Source organism: Macaca fascicularis, chromosome 2 (genome assembly GCF_037993035.2).
Source record: "Macaca fascicularis isolate 582-1 chromosome 2, T2T-MFA8v1.1".
Classification (NCBI taxonomy): Eukaryota; Metazoa; Chordata; class Mammalia; order Primates; family Cercopithecidae; genus Macaca; species Macaca fascicularis.
In genome coordinates, this window is record NC_088376.1 from 53592706 (window position 1) to 53615465 (window position 22760).

General features: G+C 45.7%; 1 protein-coding gene and 1 pseudogene across 1 annotated transcript; both read right to left on the reverse strand.

Moving 5' to 3' along the window:
- LOC102118913 (U1 small nuclear ribonucleoprotein C-like) overlaps positions 1-20522 on the reverse strand; it is a 41667-nt pseudogene extending 21145 nt beyond the window's left edge.
- SIAH2 (siah E3 ubiquitin protein ligase 2) lies at positions 12-21183 on the reverse strand. The gene is made up of 2 exons (XM_005546095.5): positions 20451-21183; positions 12-1584 (listed from the first exon to the last, which is right to left on the reverse strand). The coding sequence occupies exons 1-2, from the start codon at positions 20865-20867 to the stop codon at positions 1027-1029; spliced, it is 975 nt and encodes a 324-aa protein (XP_005546152.1). The 5' UTR covers positions 20868-21183; the 3' UTR covers positions 12-1026.
- Positions 21184-22760: the final 1577 nt, after the last annotated feature.

The window sequence follows — 22760 nt, forward strand, 5'->3', positions numbered from 1 at the left end:
CACAACATCCATTTTTGGAAAATATTTATTAAAAAACTAGTGAATGTGGCAGAAAAACAAAACCAACACACAGCTTTAAATAGCAAGCATATGACACACCGGTTATAAAGCTTTTCCAACTCTACTGACCTCGTCTTTCACACCAGCTACTGTCGACGAGGGCTTCCGAGGGAAGCCATGTGTAAACGGGTCATCTGTACTAGTGGTGAGCAAAACTAATTACATGAGAACTATCAATGGCCATATGACTTTCTTTCCTAGGCAATCCACCCAAAACATAGGTGAGTGACCAAATCTCAGGCGTGTGTTCATGTGGATCTATAGTTCTACTAGTTTTAATTTGAGGGTTGGGGGAGGTTAGGGGATGAAACAGTAGAAAGACAAACAGTATCGGCAGAGGGCAACCTTAAAGCACCTTTAAAATCTGGACCCTTTCCCACAATTTAACCCAGTAATTCTCAAACATTACTGCTGAAAAGAATCACCTGATGAGACTGTTAAATTGGCAGGCTCCCTAAATCTGCAATTTTAAGATAAGCACTCCGGGTGATTCAGTGTCTATTAGCCAGCCATCCTATTTGAGAAACACTGTTTAAAATGCATTAAAACAATTCCTACATCCCACAAACAAAAGTAAAGGAATCTGCTGACAGTCACTGTGCTTTTGTCAATGTCAAGGGACCAATACGCGAAGGCAGGCAGGAAGGGGCCTCCCATTCCTGACACACTGATCTATAGAAGCCCTGTGCAACAGCCTGTCAAGTGTTGTTTAGGGAGTAAATACAATTTAATAAGAGTTATTTTAGATCACAGAACAGCCTCCAAATTACCAACAGGCCAACCACATTCATCCCAGGTTAATGAACTTTGTTGGGTTGAAGCCAGATGGGAAACTGCTGTTCAAACAAAACACGGGTAATTGTGGGTCCTGACTTGTGAAGACATATGGAATAAAACATCTATAAAAACCTTTATTAAACATAGAGCACTATGCCCAAATAATTTTGATGGTTTACGAAAGTCACATCATGGACAACATGTAGAAATAGTCACATTGATTCCAAGGTTCCCATTATCTGCAAAAAGATGTGCTATGGCTGTGTCGAAAACAAGGCAGTCGCTGTTCATGATGGCCGCAGCCACACCGTCATGAATCGACCGGGGTGTGGCCTCCCAGGTCAATCTCCGCCGGTTCCCATTCAACTCCAGTCTATAGGCAAAGTTCTCAGCTTGCTTGCGGGTGCCAATGAGCAGGACGATGGCAAAAAACTGCTGGTGGCCTTCGTACTTCTCTTGTTTCTCCAGCACCAGCATGAAGTGATGGCCAAAACATGACTGCATCATCACCCAGTCGACAGCCCCTGGCAAGTTAATGTCTGTAGCTAGAAAGACGATGTCTTCTCCTTGGAGGGTGGTAATGCTCTTGTGGGCATGCATGAGATGGGACATCACAGCTTCCAGGGACCCCTGCCACTTGCAGGAGGCACCAGGACAAGGGCAGGAGTAGGGACGGTATTCACAGATGTCTTCATGTTCTGGTTTCTCCGTATGGTGCAGGGTCAGGGAACAGCCCGTGGTGGCATACTGCAGAGAAAGAAATGCATTGAGCCATTGGGCCTTCTCAAAACTTCTATTGCTTCAACCCTCTCTGAGTACTTAACTACTCCCTTTTCCTGGCCTTAAACTGGTCTTGGCTACTTTTGCTCAAAACAAGTGAAATATTCAAGACTAAAAGTCTCAGTCTCTGCTCATCATCAATGCTGTCATGCATAAAATCAAGGGTCTTTTCCTGAACCAGAAATATGCTGTTTTCCATGCCCCCTGTTCTGCTGTCAAAAGGATAAGAAGTAAAGTTCTCTTACTATGCACATCTCAAAATTGTTGAGTAAGCCCTGTAAAATCTGGTCTTCCTCATATTTTCGGTGAAGCTGTTTTTTAAAGAATTCAATTGCTTGGGGGTAGGGATGGGGTTGGGCAAGGATTATTATATTATCCCCAGATTAGTTTTTACATACAGACAATATGAACAACAGTATAATTCTATTGTCCCCCTCCACTGCTTCCTGGCTCAAACTGGTGACTGGCAGGCAGGCCGTGGGGAAGGCTGCCCTTTGGTTCCTTGCTCTTTGCTGCTGGCATGACCAGGCTAGGGCAGCGGAGGCCTGGAGGCCCCTTCATACTGCTAGAAATATTACCCCACTGTATCCTTTTGATCTTCCCTCTGGGGGGCTTTGCCCATATTTTTTGGGTGGAAGGAAATCACATTCAAGAGCTACTTAACTAACTCATAAGACTGCCAGTCAGTCTGGTTCTGGCCAGTGGAGGTTAAAATGAGAAGGGCCTAACCCTCCTCTCAAAGCTCGCTAACCCCAACACTTCCTGCGATTCAAGAGCATATCACTTCATGGCCAGGTATGTCAGGTCCTCACAACAGGCCCGGGAGGAAGCAGAACTAGACGAGTTTGTTGACATGATCGGTCTGCCCCTCAGACACTGCCTTAATAGGGTAGGAGAACAAAATCTTTTTCTCCCTTGCACTTGGGATGACATTCCTAGTGGACAAATCATACCTGCCGTGGCAAAAGACCACACCAAGAGGAACTGAACTTCTGCTCCTGACTCTCACAGGATGACAGTGTTAATTCCTAGATACCAGATGGAGAATCAGCCCACAGGTAGACACCTGCCCTGAGTACTAAGCTGTGGTTCTGTAAAGAATTAAGAAACCTGAATCACCTTTTCGGGTGAAACTAGGTGTCAGCCTTATACCCCTGGAGCACAGAATGGCAGGGGACTGTCTGGCTTACCACACTTGGATTCCCTGCTCCACCGAGACATGAAGGCACCAAATAAGGGCAGGGCCAGGTCATTTTTCTAAGACGCTATGTCCAGTTGCTAAAAAAAAAAAAAAAAAAAAAAAACCTACCACTGCTGTTTTTGCTTTTCTCTACCCTGCTTTATGGAATAATCCCCCTTTTAAACTTGAAGTCGGTCAAATTCCAACCTTTATAGATGAATTTATCACTAGCAACAAGCAGATAGTATGCACTATGTGCCTTCTCCATGCAAGACGCTAAGTTACAGTCACTCAGAGGATTCCGAAGCAAAGATGACAGTCTCCACTCTCAGGGGGATTAGTCTCCCCTAATCGGAAAGGAGAGTGGCTTAAAGAAAGAAATGCAGCTCATCCTCCAACCCTCACTTCCCCATACCTAAGCGGATTATGATATTCAACAGAAATTGGCAGAAATGTTTCACTGTTACTTCCTTTGCCCATAGGAATTGTTTGTTCATCTTTTAAAACTCTGAACTAATTTTTAAAGCCTGGGTGTAAAAAAACTCACTCAGGAGAAACAAATTCATGCGTATTTATACTTTGTGTTCCTTACTTTATAAGGCCTGAAAAACAAATCCCTATTAACTGTGTTTTAAATCTAGGGTGTGGCTAGGAATACAGAGCCTCCTAATGTTCTTTTGTGAGTGATGGGTGAGACATTTTTGTCCAGAGTTTAAAAAAATAAAACACACACACACACACACACAGTAAAAATAGCAAGAACTAGCCCAGAGCCTGGCAGATTCTCGAAACAAGCTCTCAATATCTGAAGAGGTTTCAAAACGAACTGTTCCCCATAGCCACCCAGGTATAATCCCAGGAATGAGATGAACTTTGGCCAATGGCACCCAGAAAGGTACCACCTGCACCTCTGCCCAAAGCCCCAAACCACTCCTCATTCATGACGAACTCAACATTTACAGCAAATATTTATCATCTGGCAGTCATTTTATAACTTTCCCCACTCGAGTAGGAGTATTTATACTCTGAATTATTTGGTTTGCCTTACAAGTCACATATTCAACACTTCTTTTCACCCAGATATACAGAACAGGGAACCTCCCCAAACTGCACATATAGAAAAGGCATTACTTTGCATTTGTGTGGACAACGATCTCATGTTTTTTCATAAGGATCTTGCTACATCCTCTATTAACTTAAATAAATAGTTTTAAAGCCTTAGGTGCTTACTCTGCTTTTACTAAACAAGCAGAAATTTCATGGCATTCTATTCCTTCTCTTTCCATCATGGGTAAGGTTCATGTCTTCATAACCACTGGTGCCACTTTTATGATGACTAAAGTCTAAACTTTAACCCTCTACACACAGACACACACACACACACACACATTTCATACTTCAAGCAGTCTTGGCATTGTTCTGGAATGGCATGCAGAGCACCATGGGTGCTCTGCCACTTTCATCAGGGGCTCTCATCCAGGGATCCGAGGGAGGGGCTTTAGGGCTTTGTGAATTCCCCAAGACTGTATGTAAAACTGTCTAGGTGCTTCTGAGCAGCAAAGCCAAGCCTCACTGGCCCCTGGCCTTGGGCTTGTGTTTTCTTTTTTCTCTTCTTTTTTTTCTGTGAGACAGAGTCTTGCTCTGTCACCCAGCTGGAGCGCAGTGGCACGATATCGGCTCACTGCAAACTCTGCCTCCCGTGTTCATGCCATTCTCCTGCCTCAGCCTCCCAAGTAGCTGGGACTACAGGCACCCACCACCACACCTGGCTAATTTTTGTATATTTAGTAGAGACAGGGTTTCACCATGTTAGCCAGGATGGTCTCGATCTCCTAACCTTGTGATCCACCCGCCTTGGCCTTCCAAAGTGCTGGGATTACAGGCTTGAGCCACCGCGTCTGGTCTGGGCTTGTGTTTTCTTGAAGCGCTCCAAGGGTTTCTAAGGGTTTCCAGGGCTGAGAACCTCTATCCTAGAGCACACAGAAGGAATCAGCTGTGGATCCTGCCCTTGTGGTGTTTCCAGTTGAGAAAGACCATATAATAAATTTAACAACTGCATAAAGGAAGACCAGGAGGGCAACAGGTGATTTCAAGGTGGGACAGGGTGAGGAGGACAGGGTAAGGAAAGCTTTACTGTAGACAAGTGGATTGTGGTTGGAGTTGTTCCATCTGGTTCTAGCACAGGGTGAGTGGAGGAAACAGAGGGGATAAAACCTAAAGGAGGCCAGGTGCGGTGGCTCACACCTCTAATCCCAGCACTTGGGGAGGCTGAGGCAGGTGGATCACTTGAGGTCAGGAGTTCAAGACTAGCCTTGACAATATGGTGAAACCCTGTCGCTACCAAAAAATAGCGGGTGTGGTGGCATGCACCTGTAATCCCAGCTACTTGGAAGGCTGAGGCAGGAGAATAACTTGAACCCAGGAGGCGGAGGTTGCAGTGAGCTGAGATCGTGTCACTGCATTGCAGCCTGGGCGACAGAGTGAGACTCCGTCTCAAAAAACAACCAACCTACCTAAAGGAGAAGGCAGGTCAGGGACTTTCCTGACAATGGAGTTTATTTGGAGTTTCTCTACAGTGATGCTATTGACATTCTGGACCTGATAATTCGTTGTTGTGGGGGCTGTGCCGTGCACCGTAGATGCCAATAGTAACCACCCCCTGCCCCTCAGTTGTGACAACCAAAAATGTCTCCAGGTCTCCAGGCATGGCCAGATGTCTCCTAGGGGGCAAAATGGCCCCAGTTGAGAACCGCTAACTCTGATGAGAACCACTCATTCCAATTCTCAAGAATGACAAAACCTGGCTTCCAGGCAGCCACAATCACAGTTGCAAGGAGGGGCCCCATGCCAGCAGGTCCAGTGGGTCACTGCCCCACCCAATGAGCACTACCAGGGCAACTCAGGAATGCCAGCCCTGCCACACAACCAGAACATGATCGCTAGCAAAGCATGGAGTTAGACCAGGGAGCCCGTTCTGCCCATTTTACCCACTAGAAGCTGGATGCTCCCAGGGCGTGGCTGACTGGTCAGGGCCCTGTGGTCATTTGTGGCTTCACAAGGGGCAGAACCCTGCATTCCCAGGCTGCCCCTCCAAGGTTCTTTCACTGCACACAACAGCTCAGGAGTCAAAGAATCAATATTTTGAGAAAACTAAACAAATAACTTACGTCTGCCTTCAGCCCTGGCCCCCAACCCAACACACATAAAACCCAGAGTCCACAGATACACTGCTTTTGGAAGCAGGTTCTAATATTAACTTCTTTGGTTTGCAAGGAGAGAAAAACAGACCTGAAAGTGCCACTCCCTGAGGAATAAGGCAGCAGCATCTCACAAAGCAGTGACTAGCCATTAGGCCCTCCCAGCCTTCTCTGGGATCTGGCAAGAAAGTCCTGAGGTTTCACTTCACACTCTAGCTAGGGCTTGCTCCACAACATGTGAAAAGGTCAAGGACTCGTGCGTTTGGGCTGGGGAGGGCTTTCCTTTAGACATCCGGTTCTTAGCTGTACCCTCTTGTTACTGAGAGAAGGCTCTTGGGCTGGTTTGCAGAGGGCTGCCTGTGTCTCCTGGGACAAGCCCACAGCTATAAATGAGATTTCTCCTTAGGGAAATATGTGCTCATTTTCCCCAGGGGGAATTAGTTTTAAGTAAACCTCTCTAAAGAAAACACACACACACACACACACCCTGAAAACTAAAGAAGAAAATAGGGAGATAGGACCGGGCGTGATGGCTCACTTCTGTAATCCTAGCACTTTGGGAGGCCGAGTTGGGTGGATCACCTGAGATCAGGGGTTCTAGACCAGCCTGGCCAACATGGTGAAACCCTGTCTCTACCGAAAATACAAAAAAAAAAAAAAAAAAAAAAAAAAAAATTAGCCGGGTGTGGTGGTGGGCACATGTAGTCCCAGCTACTCAGGAGGCTGAAGCAGGAGAATCACTTGAACCTGGGAGGCAGAGGTTGCAGGGAGCCAAGGTTGTGCCATTGCACTCCAGCCTGGGCAACAAGAGCAAAATGCCATCTCGGAAGGAAAAAAAAAAAAAACAAAAAGAGGTAGATGATGGCCCAGCAGAATGAGAAACAAAGAGATGTTGAAATCCCACTTCTGACTTCTCTTTAGAAACTTTTCATGTTGCAGTGACTCAAAAGTCTTGTGCAAATGTGTTCTGCCATTGAGATGCAATGTGTAATCCGGACCCTCATTTTTAGGTCTTTGCAGAAAGCAGCAAATAGTTCCCATTCTTTTCCTGGGTGTGGGTTTTGAAGGTTGTATTTAAGTTGGAATTTAGGCAGGGTTTTTCCCTTTTCAGCAGAGAAACCCCTTCATACACAAATATACACAAAAAGATATGTCCGCACACAGTCAAACACAACACACCTGTTATTTACCTAATGAACACAGTCACATTATGTTTACTTATGAAATGAGTATACAAGCAAAATAAGCCTTCTTAGCCCTGGTGCTAGTGAAGGTCATGGATGCTGTGATTGGTTTAGAACAAGTCACTTAACCTATTTAATTAAATCTGATTCCATGCAATTCAAGAATGATTTACTGAACCCAACAATCAACAATCTACTCAATGGGAGGAGCATGTGCTCCACAGCAGAAGCATGTCTGTGAGGTAACCACACTGCTTAAACCGGCTTACCTCCTAGGAAACAGCTGAAATTATTAGCAAAATACCTGCCAGCACCTCAAATGAGAATGTCTCAAGAAGAACCACAATCGACATTTTGTTGTTGATGCTCATCAACTTTGGAATTAAATCTAAGAAATGACCTTGTCTTGGAGTGAACAAAAGCAAATGGCACTTTCTTTCAACCTAAATAAGTTGTAATGATCACAGAATGCACACTGACGGCTAAGTGCAATGCATAACCCTAGAATGAGAAACCAAAATTCCTATAAAGGACATTACTGGGGCAAAAGCTGTAATTTGAATATGGACTGTGGATTAGATAACAGGATCTGCTGTGTGTCAAATTTCCTGATTTTGATAACTGTGCTATGATTATATCAGAAAATGATTTTAGATGAAACACAATGAGGTATTTAGGGGTAAAGGGATAAGATGGCTGCAATTTACATTCAAATGGTTAAAAAATATGTATGAGCAGAGACAGCACAAACGATAAAGCAACTGGAGCAAAAAGGAAATAACAGGTGAATCTGGATAGAGGCTGTAAGGGAATTTTTTTATGCTATTATTACAACTGCTGTGTAAGTTTGAAATCATATCAAAATAAAAACATGGCCAGGCAAAGTGGTTCAAGCCTGTAATTCCAGCACTCTGGGAGGCCAAGATGAAGGAATTGCTTGAGCCCAGGAGTTCAAGACTAGCCCGGGCAACATAGGAAGACCCCTGTCTCTATAAAAATGGAAAAAAAGAAAAAATAGCCAGGCCTCGTGGTGCACACATGTAGTCCCAGCTACTTGGAGGGCAAATGTGAGAGGATTGCTTGAGCCTGGGATGTCAAGGCGCAGTGAGCCATGATTGCACCACTGCCCTCCAGCCTGGGTAACAGAATGACAGACACCCTGTCTCAAAAATACATACATGAAAACATACTAAAGAATCCAGGGACTGAGTGAGCATATTTATCCTTTATGGGATAGAAATGGTTTATGCAGAATTGGTTGAATGAATTTTTATAATAGTGTTTATTTTAAAAGAATATATACCTTTAGCTACATAACTACATGTAAATGCAACTGAAGTTGGTAGTTTTCCTTTTACTAGAGGCTCTTTGAGACTGTAGTGAACCAATACAATTTTGCAATGAGAAACGAATTGTCATGATAACCGACACTTCTTCAGCCCCTATAGAAGACAATGCATTCTCCATTGTCTTCTGATCCTTCTAAAGGTTTGCGGGTCCCTGACAAGTCTGTGGCCTTGGCATGTAGTTTCATTATTCACCACCCTCAGTGGTCCAAGGTAAACTCCACTTTGTTCTAGAACCATTTGAAAGATGAACTCCAGGAATAAAATTTACCCAAGCGCCCTTTTTCTTTTGGGAGGGGAACCTGGAAGTGGGAAGAAGAGATATATGAGCTCAACTGGAAGGATGAATTTCTGACAGTATAATTTATTACATATGATTAGCAGATAATTAGGACTTGTGCAAATGGGAGTTCGCAGCTAAACCTAGTATAGATCCACATCATGGTAAAAGTTACATTTTAACCATCAAACTTTTAAAAGGACAGCTAGCAACTCAAGCTAGCTGTTTTGTGATTTAAGACGTTTACCTGCTCCACAAAGACCACTGAATGATCACAGGTTATTTTCCAGTTAATTTATGGGTCCACTAATTTTGCTTATTGGTTTATTGATTCATTGCTTGCTTCTTGCCCACTAGTATTTGTTGATAAATGAATATATGTTACATGTATCTGCCGAAGATGGAATGTTTTCCACCATGTTAATTTTACTTTAATTAGAAGTTTTACTGTGGGACTTAGAATTTTGAAAAAATTCAATAGATTTTGAGATCATGTAAGAAGAAATGTTTGTTTTAGATTTCAGGCACTATGGTTTTGTCACTTTTGATGAACGTGTTTCACATATTTACATAACTCTTTGGAGTGAGAAGGTTTTTAAATTTTTTTTGTTGAAATGACAGGGTCTCACTTTGTTAGCCAGGGTTAGTCATGAATTCCTGACGTCAAGCAATCCTCCCACCTCAGTCTCCCAAAATGCTGGGATTATAGCTGTGAGCCACCATGCCTGGCAGTGAGAAGGTTTATAGCCCTTCTGAGATCTTACCTAGACTGGAAAACATCAGCACCACTGACCTTTTGATGACTGTATGTTCCTCTTGCTTAAAATATGTTTACAACAATGGTAGAATAGCTGTGATTGGAACTCAAGTACCCAGAGTCCTGTGTGACCTGGAGCCTACCAAGTCACCTATGAGTGGGTCTATAAAACTGTCTATGACTTACTCCTTGACTATTCTTAACAGTGGAAGAGTTGTGGACTCTTCAAGTTAATCATGTTAAGGCTTGGGAAAGAGGAGAAAGTGAAATCTGTTCTTGTGACTTATTTATAATACTCAACCTGCATCTGTCTAGCATCCTTCGTCTAAGAATCTCAGCGTATTTTCACTTAACTCAAATGGTAAATTCCTGAACTCTGCTGTGAGGCAGTGTGAAGAGATAATCAGGCCTGGCACGGTGGCTCATGCCTGTAATCCTAGCACTTTGGGAGGCTGAGGCAGGCGGGTTGCCTGAGCTCAGGAGTTCGAGACCAACCTGGGCAACATGGTGAAACCCCATCTCTACTACCATACAAAAGAAACTAGCCAGGAGTGGCAGCATGTGCCTCTAGTCAGGAGGCTGAGGCAGGAGAGTTGCTTGAACCCAGGAGGCGGAGGTTGCAGTGAGCCGAGATAAAAAAAAAAATGGCCGGACACGGTGGCTCATGCCTGTAATCCCAGCACTTTGGGAGGCCGAGGTGGACGGATCACGAGGTCAGGAGATCGAGACCATCCTGGCTAACACAGTGAAATCCCGTCTCTACTAAAAATACAAAAAGAAATTAGCCGGGCGCAGTGGCGGGTGCCTGTAGTCCCAGCTACTCAGGAGGCTGAGGCAGGAGAATGGCGTGAACCTGGGAGGCGGAGCTTGCAGTGAGCCGAGATCGCGCCACTGCACTCCAGCCTGGGCAACAGAGTGAGAGCGAGACTCCATCTCAAAAAAAAAAAAAAGATAGATAATCATCAACCAATAGTGTAGTAACGGTTTTACAGACCGTGACATGAGAAGACACTGTTACTCAGCACTAGAACTGTCAAGTCAAACAGTGTCACCAAACAGTGGTGAGAGTAAGGAAATACTGTTAACTTTACTAAATTTCTTCTGGGGAAGGCAATTCTAATTAAAATCTTGGGCCCAAAAATCTGTCCTTTTTGCCTAAGAGAAACTCAACAAACCACCTTTTAGCATGTTACTAAGAAGTGTCTCGGGAAGACTTTGGCATAATTTTTTTTTCTTTCTTTTTAATAAAAGACAGGGTCCTGCTGTGTTGCCCAGGCTGATTTCAAACTCCTAGCCTCAAGTGATCCTCCCATGTCAGCCTCTCGAAGTGTTGGGATTACAGGCGTGAGCCACCACAACTGGCCTGGCATAGTTATTTCTGCAGAAATCTGAGAACACCTTGCTATTGAGGGAGGGTGTGTTTAGCCTTACAGAGACTCCCACGGCTGGCAGGGATTTATTTTTAATCTTAGAAACGTTAAACAAAGGTTGACTTTTGACCATGTGTGTTTCTCATCTGTCCATAGCCAGAGTTAGCAGGTAACCACACATTGTCCTGGAGAACCAGTTTTGTGAGGTCCCTTCAAAGTGCATGTTCAAGCAAACAAAGCACCTAAAAGAACCAAGTTAAAGGCTCTATGCCATGTGACCAGTACTGCACCCACCCTTTCAGTATGCCCTCACTCTTCCATGCCAGGTGCCCACCTGCACAACCACGTAACTGCCCTGACAGTTCTTCAAACAGCTCTATTCCCCTCAGCAGTCTTGATTTCTCAATGAAAGAAATTGAATTCCCCAAAAGACTTAAGTAGTAGGGTTGTAAAATTATCAAATTGGCCAGGCACAGTGGCTCACACCTGTAATCTCAGCATTTTGGGAAGCCAAGGGAGGTGGATCACCTGAGGTGAGGAGTTCGAGAACAGCCTGGCCAACACAGTGAAATCTGTCTCTACTAAAAATACAAAAATTATCTGGGCATGGTGGCACGAGCCTGAAGTCTCAGCTACTCAGGAGGCTGAGGCACGACAATCACTGGAACCCGGGTGGCAGAGGTTGCAGTGAGCCAAGATCACACCACTGCATTCCAGCCTGGGCGAAAGAGTGAGACGCCATCTCAATATTAAAAAAAAAAAAAACAAATTATCAAATAAAAATATAAGATGTCTCTCAGGCAATATTTGGAACATACTTATTACTCCTCTCTGGCCCCACAAGTTATTTGTTGTTTATCTGAAATTCAAATTTAACTGGGCATTCTGTATTTACCTGGCAACCCTAATAAGAGGGCCCTCTGGTACCACTGCCATCCCTGCAAAAGCCACTACTTAGGTCTAGAAGGGAAAGAGGGATCACTATTCCTCAGAAGGGTAGAGTGGGCACAGAAAAGGCAAGAGGTTGTAGTGAAAAAGACACTGTATATGCAATTAGTCCAGACTGGAGTTTCTGTCCCCAAACTTAAAAACTGCATGAGCATGGGTGCCTAGCTCGGGTCACCTATAAGGAAGGCAAGCAATGTCCTTCACAAGCAACTCTACTGGCCTCCCACACAGCCTCCTTATGAGCTTCCATCCCTTATTTCTTCATGGGCAAACCGCTGCACATCCTTCAACATGCTGCTGGTGCCACCACAGCAACAAGGTCTTAGACTCCTTTAGGCTCCTACTACTTCAGAAGGGCTCTGCCCTATTGGCACATCTGTCTCCACCACTAGACTTAGAGTTTCAGAAAGACGAGATGGGTGAGCAGAGGCAAGAACTGGCTAGGCAGATGGGTTGTGGGAAGGAGAGGGCCTGGAACTGCAGGAGATTCCAAGGCAAGAGTGAGTATGATATGGTGGACAGGTCAGCATTGGCCAACTCTGGCCTGACACTGCACCAGGGAGAAAAAGCAGGCTGTGGCATTAAGAAAACCAAAAGGTAACATCCAGTGTCGGTGCTGCTGGGAAGAAATGGACATTCAACTGTAAACCATTCTAAGGCTATCAAAAAGCTTCGATTTCTCAGACTGGGTGTGGTGGCTCATGCCTGTAATCCCGCCACTTCAGGAGGCTGAGGCCGAATCACTTGAGCTCAGGTGTTCAAGACCAGCCTGGCCAACATGGTGAAATCCTGTTCCTACAAAAAATACAAAAATTAGCCAAGCATGATGGTGTGTGCCCGTAATCCCAGCTACTCAAGAGGCTGAGGTGTGAGGATCCCCTGAGCCCAGGAGATTGAGGCTGCAGTGAGCTGTGATTATACCACTGCACTCCAGCTTGGATGACAGAACTAGACCCTGTCTCAAAAAAAACAAACAAAAACAAAAACAAAAAACACTTAGATTTCTGCATATACCCTTGGGCTCTACCATCCAACTTCAAGGAGTTTATCTTTAGGAAATAACTATTTTTTTGTGTACAAAGATTTGGTTATAGCAATGCTTTAAAAAAAAAATCTCAGTAAGAAAACAGAATTTAAATGACCACAAATAGGAACCTGATTAAATAATTCTGGTACTGTTATAGAACTGCAATATGTGGCCATTAAATATGATCCTAAAGAATATTTATCACTGTAGAAAAGCAGTCACGATGTACTAGATTAAGAAGCAGATTATGAAACAGTGTGGACAATAGGATTCCCCACCTGTAGTGTTCCATTCTCAAATTGCTATAAAGAAAAGGAGTTGGGATTTGGACCAGGCCAGAGTAGGGGCTGCCCTCAAAACTGCCAGAGTAAGAGGGATCCTGGGGGTAAAAGGGACCCAAAGATACTATCTTTGTTGATCCAAAATTTTAAAGCAGTGCATAGGCCAGCACATTAACAAAAGAATATTTTTCTTTTCTTTTTTTTTTCTTGTTGAGACAGGGTCTCACTCTGACACCCAGTCTGGAGGGTACTGGCAAGATCTTAGCTCACTGCAGCCTCGACCTCCTGGGCTCAAGCGATCCTCCCACCTCAGCCCTCTGAGTAGCTGGGAGTATAGACACAAGCCACCATGCCTGGCTAATTTTTGTATTTACTTATTTATTATTTTTTTGAAATGGAGTTTCACTCTTGTTGCCCAGGCTGGAGTGCAAAGGCACGATCTCGGCTCACCACAACCTTTGCCTCCCAGGTTCAAGTGATTCTCCTGCCTCAGTCTCCCAAGTAGCTGGGATTACGGACATGCGCCACCATGCCGGGCTAATTTTTTATTTTTAGTAGAGACGGGGTTTCTCCATGTTAGTCAGGCTGGTCTCGAACTCTCAATCTCAGGTGATCTGCCCACCTCAGCCTCCCAAAGTGCTGGGATTACAGGTGTGAGCCACGGTGCCTGGCACAATTTTTGTATTTTTAGTAGAGATGAGGTTTCACCATGGTGGTCAGGCTGGTCTCAAACTCCTGACCTCATGATCTGCCCTCCTCGGCCTCCCAAAATGCTGGGATTACAGGCACGAGCCACCACACCTGACCAGGAATATTTTTCATCCATCTCTATATCACCTGTGGGCAAAAACTGCGAAGAGAATAACCCTTTTATCCCATAGATGCTACACAGTCTAAAAATTATTACATAAAATCTTTATCAAACTGGAAATGAGGTAAACAACAGTTTTGCAATCTAGGACAAAGTTGATGAAATTCATAGACCATTTCAGTATCCTTCATGGGCCTTAAAAGGATACCCCAAAGCTTAAAATAAAGATACATTTGATCAGGAAGACTTTCTTATTTTCCTTTTCAGGATGTCCAGAGCGAAGCACATTCAAATATCCTGTGTATGATCATGTCCTGAAAAACTCGCCAGCAACACACAGTGGCTCCAAATGCTGGCACAGGTACACAGTTTAGCAAATGCATATCTGCTACACGCCCCTTTCAAGGAGGGAGGACCTTATGGGTTTGAATAAGAACGGCCACGTCTCACAAATTTTGTCAGAAGCAAAATCTGATGCTTAAGACAATTTACAGTGAGGCCTTACTATATTCATGTATACAGTACTTTTTAATGGGGCTTCAAAAAACAGATCTACCACAGAACGGGACAGTCTAATCCAATCTTGGGCTGGTATTTTATAGGCCAGACCTGCTGTAATTTTTGGTAAGCCTCTGTTCTGGTTATACCAAGGCTCAACTTTCACTGATAACTATTTACTCCAGTTCCAGGTCGTGGTGACCTGTGAAAAATCTTTGGCCAATTATGTGTGGAATCACCATTAAGCTTTAGTCCTGCCATATAGTATTCTAATGCTTCTGCTTTATACAAAAAGTAAAATACAACAAAAGGTGTATTATCGATTTTGTTCTTTAAAATCTTGAGCCCCAGAGCTAATGTATGTGGACTCTGGTCCTTGCCAGTTCACTCTGTGCTTTCATGGGCCAACCTTGCCCATGTCAGGCAGTAGTGAGGACTTCATGGAGAACTTCCAAAGTAAACAGTTTTGTCTTAGGAGATTTTTGGGGGTTAGGAATAAATTTTTGAAAGCATTTTTGGCTACTCGGCTTGTGCTTCCTGCTTCCAGGTGATCCCCCATTGCAACCTTCCAACCACCCTAATACCCCCCATATTCCATTCCATATGGTGAAGCAAAAGCCCTCAACAGCACTTCTAATCTGATTTCTGAACACCCACTAGCTCGGCGTTATCTCCGTTCTTTCTAATGGATGAACAAACACAATCAGGGAAGTATATGACTAGACCAAAGTCACACAAAGCCAGGACGAGAACCCACGTCTTCTGTTTCCTGGCTCATGTTCTTGTCACTGGGACTGCTTACTATATTTTAAAATTTTAGGGTAAGAAAGAACCTTGGGATAATCATTTAGTCCAATCCCTTCTCTTAAAGACCCTCAGGTGCAAAAAAGAAGCTGACCTGTATAGAGTCAAACATCTAGTCACAAGGCCATCATCTGAGGTTTCCCGGTGGCCAGCAAATAATATTCTCTTGGCAAAATAAAAATGAAAAGAAAACAAGCTACAAAATTACCAACAGTTAGGGTCTAACAGAGTTCAAAAGTTCATGTACGGCAAGAGTTAAATGAGAACTTCCAGGCTCAAGGAATGCTTCTAGAAGAGAATCAGATCAGAGGCTGCATGCTGGCAGCTGGAATTTGGCCTGGAGATATGATTGGCTTGGTCTGCAAGCAGTGGCTATACATGTGAAGTCAGCCAATGCTAGAAAAAAAATCGAATCGAGATATTTAACATAAAAAAAAAAAATCCAGGCTGGGCACAGTGGCTCACACTTGTAATCCCAGCACTTTGGGAGGCTGAGATGGGAGGATCGCTTGAGCTCAGGAGTTCAAGACCAGCCTGGGCAACATAGTGAGATGACATCTCTGAAAGGAAAAAAAAAAAAAAAAATCCAGATTTCTGGCTTTTCTTGAAAAAATCTAAAGGTCTGATATGCCTGCACCCATATCCCCACCCTCACCAATCAGCCAGAGCTGAGTAAAGGCTGCCTCTTGGGAGGTGGCACCTGTTCTCTGGCTCTCCACTATCTCCACTGCTCCTCCAGGTCTCCCTGACCCGAGGCCATGCATGCGTCAAATGCTTCTCTCCTCTGCATTACGTGGCCCTGCTCCCATTTAGAAAGTTTGTCTCCACTGAACTAGATGAGGCCAAGGGCTTTTAAACTTTCAACTGTTTTGTCTAACCTTACTTGGTTTTATGTTATTTTTTATTTTTTTAAGGAACACAGATATTGTCACAATTCAACCACAGAGAAGACTTGTCTGGCTGAGGCTTTCAAATTCAATAATTATTTGGAGACATGCTACTAAAAACTTTCAGAGAGGACAAAGAAAGGGTATTATCACAGTGTAAGAAGGCTGGAGTGGATTAGCATTGCTCACAGTTGTGGACAGAAATACTTGTCTGATAGCAAAATGCACAGTTGGATGGTAAAGGAGACTATGTTGTTCACATGAATGTGTCAACCTTCACTTCTCCCCCTAACCCACACACTGAAGGGGTGAGTTTAAGTCTGGGCACAGGATGTCAAAAGTTCTCAGGCATGGAAAAAGCCACAGAATGGATTAAAAAAGACCCCAAGTGGAAGAAAGCCATACACAATTAGACATTCCATTTTTTTTTTTTTTTTTTTTTTTGAGATGGAGTCTTGCTCTGTCACCCAGGCTGGAATGCAGTGGCACAATCTCAGCTCACTGCAACCTCCACCTCCCGGGTTCAAGCAATTCTCCTGCCTCAGCCTCTCAGGTAGCTGGGATTACAGGCGCCTGTCACCACGCTCAGCTAATTTTTATTTTATTTTTTTAAATGAGACCGAGTTTCACTCTTGTTGCCCAGGCTGGAGTGCAATGGCGTGATCTCGGCTTACTGCAACCTCTGCCTCCCGGGTTCAAGTGATTCTCCTGCCTCAGCCTCCTGAGTAACTGACATTACAGGCATGCGCCACCATGCCCAGCTAACTTTTTTGTACTTTTAGTAGAAACCGGGTTTCTTCATGTTGGTCAGGCTGGTCTCAAACTCCTGACCTCAGGTGATCTGCCCGCCTCAGCCTCCCAAAGTGCTGGGATTACAGGTGTGAGCCACTGAGCCTGGCCCTAATTTTTGTATTTTTAGTAGAGACAGGGTTTCACTATGTTGTCCAGGCTGGTCTCGAACTCCTGACCTCAGGTGATCTGCTCACCTCTGCCTCCCAAAGTGCTGGGATTACAGGCATGAGCCACCACACCCAAAGATCTGAGCTAATAATGCACCTGGCTCCCCATATCAAAGGTGCTGGCAACACTCTAGCCTTTAATTAATTACCCTACACCTAAGTAGGATAGTTATTTGGCAATACATCCATTTTTTGGCCAACTGAAGCAGTCCAGAGCTGTGATGATATCCCACAAAATACTAGGTTTGTAGGTTTCCCCTACCCCCCATCTTCCTACCCTACATGGCCTACAAAATTCCTGCCAATGAATTTCATAGTGAGTATGTATGTTGTCATTTTGGGATGGTCCCATAAGAGGCCCATCTGGTGAACTCATCCAACCAGATGGTTTTGTTACTGGTGTCAACCTTGAGTTATGATTCAGAATCTTGAGTATATACTCAGATTCGAAATCCCTAAGCAGTAAGGTGTAGGACAAAACATCTGTGCCTTTGAGATGCAGGTGCTTGGACTGGTCCTCTTACTAGCTGTGTGATTTGACAAGTCACTTCACATTTAACCACTCTGTAGGCATGAGTTTCCTCATCTGGAAAAAAAAAAAGGCAAACTAGTAAAAGCTGACCCCTGTGAAGTAGCTGGCAGATAGAGGGCATCCAATAACATTCCAGATAGCTTCCCTTCTTTTCATGGAATGCTAGAAGCTACAGGTCCTCAGAAGTCCAGCGGACTCATCTCTCATATATATAGATGAGGAAATCAAGGCCCTGGGAGGTGGTCTTTCAGGCAAACAATGGCAATGCCAGGCACCTCTTGAGATGTGGACTCTGTTACTTTATTCAACGTTGGTTTTTTTCACATGAGCCAGCCCATGAGAGATTCTGAGAGCAGGTGGGCACAGTGAAAAGGCAGTGCCATAATTTCTAGGAGCCTCCAACTGTAGGCCGAAGGGCTAGGTAAACAGACCTACCTTGTTTTAAGTTTGATACAGGCCTTACGACTACTCCCTGTTGTTTCTCATCCTCTACAGCACATCTTGGTTGGTCGCTGGGCCTATGTATACATTCAAGTTTGGTTCGTCCAGACTAACTGGCTGAGCTGCCCTGCCAAAAGTTTGGATTATTGATCAACCAAAGGTGAGGCATGCACACTCCGGCTTTATGTAACTCACACACATGCACACACAAAAGCATCCCCAAGATCACATTCTAAGCTTGGTTCCTGGTCTTTAGGGGAATAGTTGGCCCTTTTAAATTTCAGCTTGCAAAGTAATGGCTTTGCCCAACTGCATTCTTATGGAATAGAGACTCAGAAAATCACTGACATGTACAGAAAGGCTGAGAACCCCCGATTCCCAGAACTACTCTTCAAGGTTGATTTCACTAGCCTGTTTCACGTTAGGAAAGAACATATGCTTTCATAGGAACCAGAGTTCTAGATCCTGAAAGTGAAACTTCATGCTCCATATAGCATAACTGTTTCCTTCCCTTTCTCTTGGGAACAACACAATTCTAAGGTTACATTTTAAAAACAAATTATGGATTACTGACTAATATCAAATGCTCATTTGTGAACTAAAACTCACCTAAAAGCCATTTCTTTTGTTAGCCACTGCGGGTTTAAGGGAAAGTAAAGGGGTGAGAAAATGGCTCCCCAGAAATCCTGTGGGGCATCCCCCACCCCTGCAATATATCTCAAACATCAAATAGCCACTCTATGTTAACTACCACCAAACCTTTGTCTCCTTTTTCACAACCCTAAGACAACTATGCAAATACTTCATCTAAATTTTGAGAAACTGGGCTGAGTGAATTAGTAAGCATTATATGAGGAGGGGTTAAAAGCAATTTATTAAGGTTGCCTGAAACACCCTAGTCCAAACACTGATTCAAACTCTTATTTAAATATGCTATTTTAAACCTCATTTGCAGCAGGGCAGCAGACCAAATTAAAGCACTCATTTTACTGACCTGAGTCCCACGCCTGAATTCTCTGGTGGATTATTTTTAATTTAAAAATGAGCTCTTGTCCTATAAAATAAGCAGCACCAAGGAGAAATACAAGACAGCCTAAAGGGCCCAAGAGGCAGAGCAAGTTACTTTTACAAAAAAACTGGAAAGTATTAATGACAATATTTCTACTTCTAATTTCAGAAAATGAACTTTACAGTATAGTTCTAGGTCATAATGAAGTAATGTAGACAAGTATGTCTGTGAAACTGCTCCTGAAGGTAAACAAATGTTACAATATGACCACACAATGCAATACTATACAGTCATTTAAAATACAGTGAAGTCGACTAGGTTTCAGGCATAGAGAAATATGTATGATAATATGAATTTAAAAACAGCAAGTTGCAGATGCCATTTTTGGAGAAAAACTTACATCTATGTGTGGGTATTAAAAAACCTCCCTGACATACACTGACATCTATGATTCTATATTTAGCTGCGAGGGTGTATGTATATATAGTTTAAAAAGATACACACTAAACCTAACAATGGTGGGAAAGGAGGGGAGAGGTCTTGGTCTTTCATTTTACTTATTGTCTTGGCTTGCATTTTTCGCAAGGGCATTGAAAACTTTTTACATTAAATAAAAAATGAACTGATGAGCTTTAAACAACTGTAACAACAGCTCTTGAGTGCCCTTGTTAATTTCTTGATTGACTGTTTTCACCCCACATAGTACAAAAACGCAGCCACAACTCCTCAGTCCTTCCCAGTCCTTGGAAGGCTAGGAGAGAAAAAGGCGTGGCTTGCAGGGTTTTCTTCTAGCTAGAAGAAAACAGGCTGTAGGCGCCCTTTTTTTAGCTACACTCCCGAGAGCTCCCACGTGTCAGGGGTGCGCAGACTGTAGGCGCGGGGTGCAGGACTCCAGTATCAATTCAGCCAAGCCGAGCGCTGGACAAGGGTGCGTTTAGCTCGCCCGTTTCTTCCCTCCTCAGTCCCCACATAGTCAGTTTCTCGGTCCAAGTTTTACTGGTGCGGCCCAGCCCTATCGAGCGTACCCGAATACATGTCTGCAGAGGACGCGGGCATTGGGCCGGGTGAGCTACGATGTTCTGACGACCAGCGAATGCCAATTAATCTGTTAACTGTCAATTAACCATTACTCGGTAAATGTCAACCCAGAACTACTCCCAAAGTGGGTTTGAGGGAGGGTAGACGAAATGTAAACATTTTTTCTTTTTTTTTTTTTTTTAAATGAGAGATGCCGCCCGCCTTTCCGGGCCTGCCAGTGGGCTGGAGGATACCGGAGTCCCTGAGGTCACCGGCGGAGATACGCGGGCTGTCCCTGGCCTTACCTTACAGGGAAACAGGACTGCCGAGGCCACCTTCTCCATAGCCAGGTTCCTGATGCTGGGCGTCAGGGCGCCCCTGCACGTCGGGCAGCAGCTCAACTTCTGGCGGCATTGGTTACACACCAGGTGCCCGGCCTGGCACTGCAGGATAGGAGGCAGGACATAGTCAAAGCAGACCGGACACTCGAAGAGCGAGGTCAGCTCGTGGTGCTGCGGGGACACCGGGCCGGCCCCGCCGCCGCCGCCGGGGCCCGAGATCACCGCCGCCGCGGCGGGCACCGCGGACGAGCCGGGGCCCGCAGCCGAGATGGTGGCAGCGGCCGGGGGCGCAGCCGGGGACGGAGTGTGCTGGGGCTGCGGCGGCGGCTGCTTGCTGCAGGGTTTATTAGCGCTGGGGCCGGTGGAGGACGGGCGGCTCATCGCGCTCCGAACCAACCATGGAACTGCGGGCGCCTGCCTGCCGCGGGGCCGCCCGGGTCAAGGCGGTGCGCGCCCCGCGGGCAGCGAGCTCCGAGGCAACGCCACGGCGCCCAGCCCAGGTCTGGGCGGCAGAGACTCTCGGCCTCCGGCAGGCGGAGGGCTGGACCGCGCTGATGCACTCCCCAGCCCCCGGCGTTCCGAGCACGCCTCCGCGTCGGACCCCGCGCGATGCCCTCCTCCCAGCGGCGTCCGGGCCCCGAACCCAGCGGTGCGCAAGGAGCCCCGGCCCACCCGCTTCTGGAGCGGCCGCTGACGCAAGCCCCGGGGGCGCGCGCGGACGTGACGCCTGGACACGTGTGCGGCCGCCCAGGCGCGCGGGGACTGGCAGAGCCACCCTGCGCCGGGGCGCTGGCTCCGCCCGGCTCCAGCTGGCAGCGCAGGGGGCCGCCTAGCGCCGGCGCTTCCTGCTCGGGCTGCGGGCCGGGCCTGCGCCAGTGAGCATGCCTGGCTCGCCGCAGCCCCGCGGGGTTGTCTTTTCCGGGTTGGCGAGGGAGGCCACTCTCGGGGAAGGCGTCGCCGAAGTCCTCTGGCCACACCCCGGGGTGCCTGGCCGACGCGTCCCTCAGCTCAAACGAGAAGGGCAACTTCAGGCTGGGCGGGGGCGTGGACGGTGGGTGGGACAGTACGCTGGCGGGCAGGGGCGGGGCGCCGGCGCCCCTGCACTGGTCGGAAAAAACCGAGAGGTTTGTCTTCTCAGGGTTGAGTCACCAGCGTGCAGGCGAGGAGGGCGACGCGGCCAACCGAGTTCTGTGTTCCGAGTCAGGACGGGAAGCATTGGGTGGGAGCAGGGCGAGGGGCCGAGTTGGGTCTGCAGGGGGCACAGGACCTAGTTTTGTACAGTTAACGGTGGGGTTGAGTAAAGAAGGGGGGCGGTGGGGAGGAGGTAAGCCCCCTTTATTCCTTTCCCAGCGGACCAGGAGGAAGCTTCGTTGAATTAAGCGCCCCTGGCTTGTATAGCCGAGGAGGGAGCTCATGGACAGCGTTGGCTAAGAGTTCGAGATCATCTAGGAATGCCAGAAACGTGGGTTGGGTCGTGAGGTCTCTGAAGACAGTAGGTGAGCCTCCAGTGTAGGGCGCTGAGTCCGCTTGGTAAAGAGCCGGCCGAAGTCCGAGTCTTTGTTGCGAGCTGTAGGCCACCCTGCGCGCCCAGCAGAAGCGCTAGAGAGGGCACCGTAGCCCGGAGTGAACCGCATGTCCAAATGTAACTGTGTGCTCCGAGTTAAATTGTTTTTCTGCAAACTTTGCTTAAGCCAACGATTCCAGAATTGGGGAAAGGGTTACCCTAGGTGGAAATCGGTATTTGTAGGAGCCACAGAGGTAAGGACCAACTATTAAGACTGAGTGAAAAATGGTTCCCTCCAACTGTAAAAGTGGAATAAAAACAATACCTATCTTATAGGTGGGGCAGTGAGGAGTAAATGAGTTTAATATGTTTCAAACTTTTGAAACAACCTCGCTCATCATAAGCACTATTTAAACATTAGCTGTTATCTTTTTAAAATATTAGTGGATGTTTAATATGAATGAATACAATTTGTCCAAGAAATACGGCGTTAGAGCCCAGAAGAAATAAAGTTTAATCTTACAAAGGGCTTCTATAGAATGACTGCATGCATGGAATTGATGGAATTTGGTATAAATCTTGAAAAAACGTAATAGTTGTAGATATTCAATCGTTCGGTAAATGTTTCCTGAGCATTTATCACGTATCAGCTACTATTGGAGCTCTGAGAATGGTTCTCATACAGTTTACATTCTAGTAAGAGAGCAAGGCCCAATAATCAAACACTCATGGGAGGGGAAGGATTTCAGATACCACAGGGGTGGGAAGGC

What these genes read in the sequence shown, in the direction of transcription:
- SIAH2 (XM_005546095.5), bottom strand. Translation starts at nt 20,867, where the DNA reads ATGAGCCGCCCGTCCTCCACCGGCCCCAGCGCTAATAAACCCTGCAGC. An exon ending in CAGTCCTGTTTCCCTGTAAG is followed by an intron (nt 1,585 to 20,450) that starts GTAAGGCCAGGG and finishes CTTTCTCTGCAG; the next exon opens with TATGCCACCACGGGCTGTTC.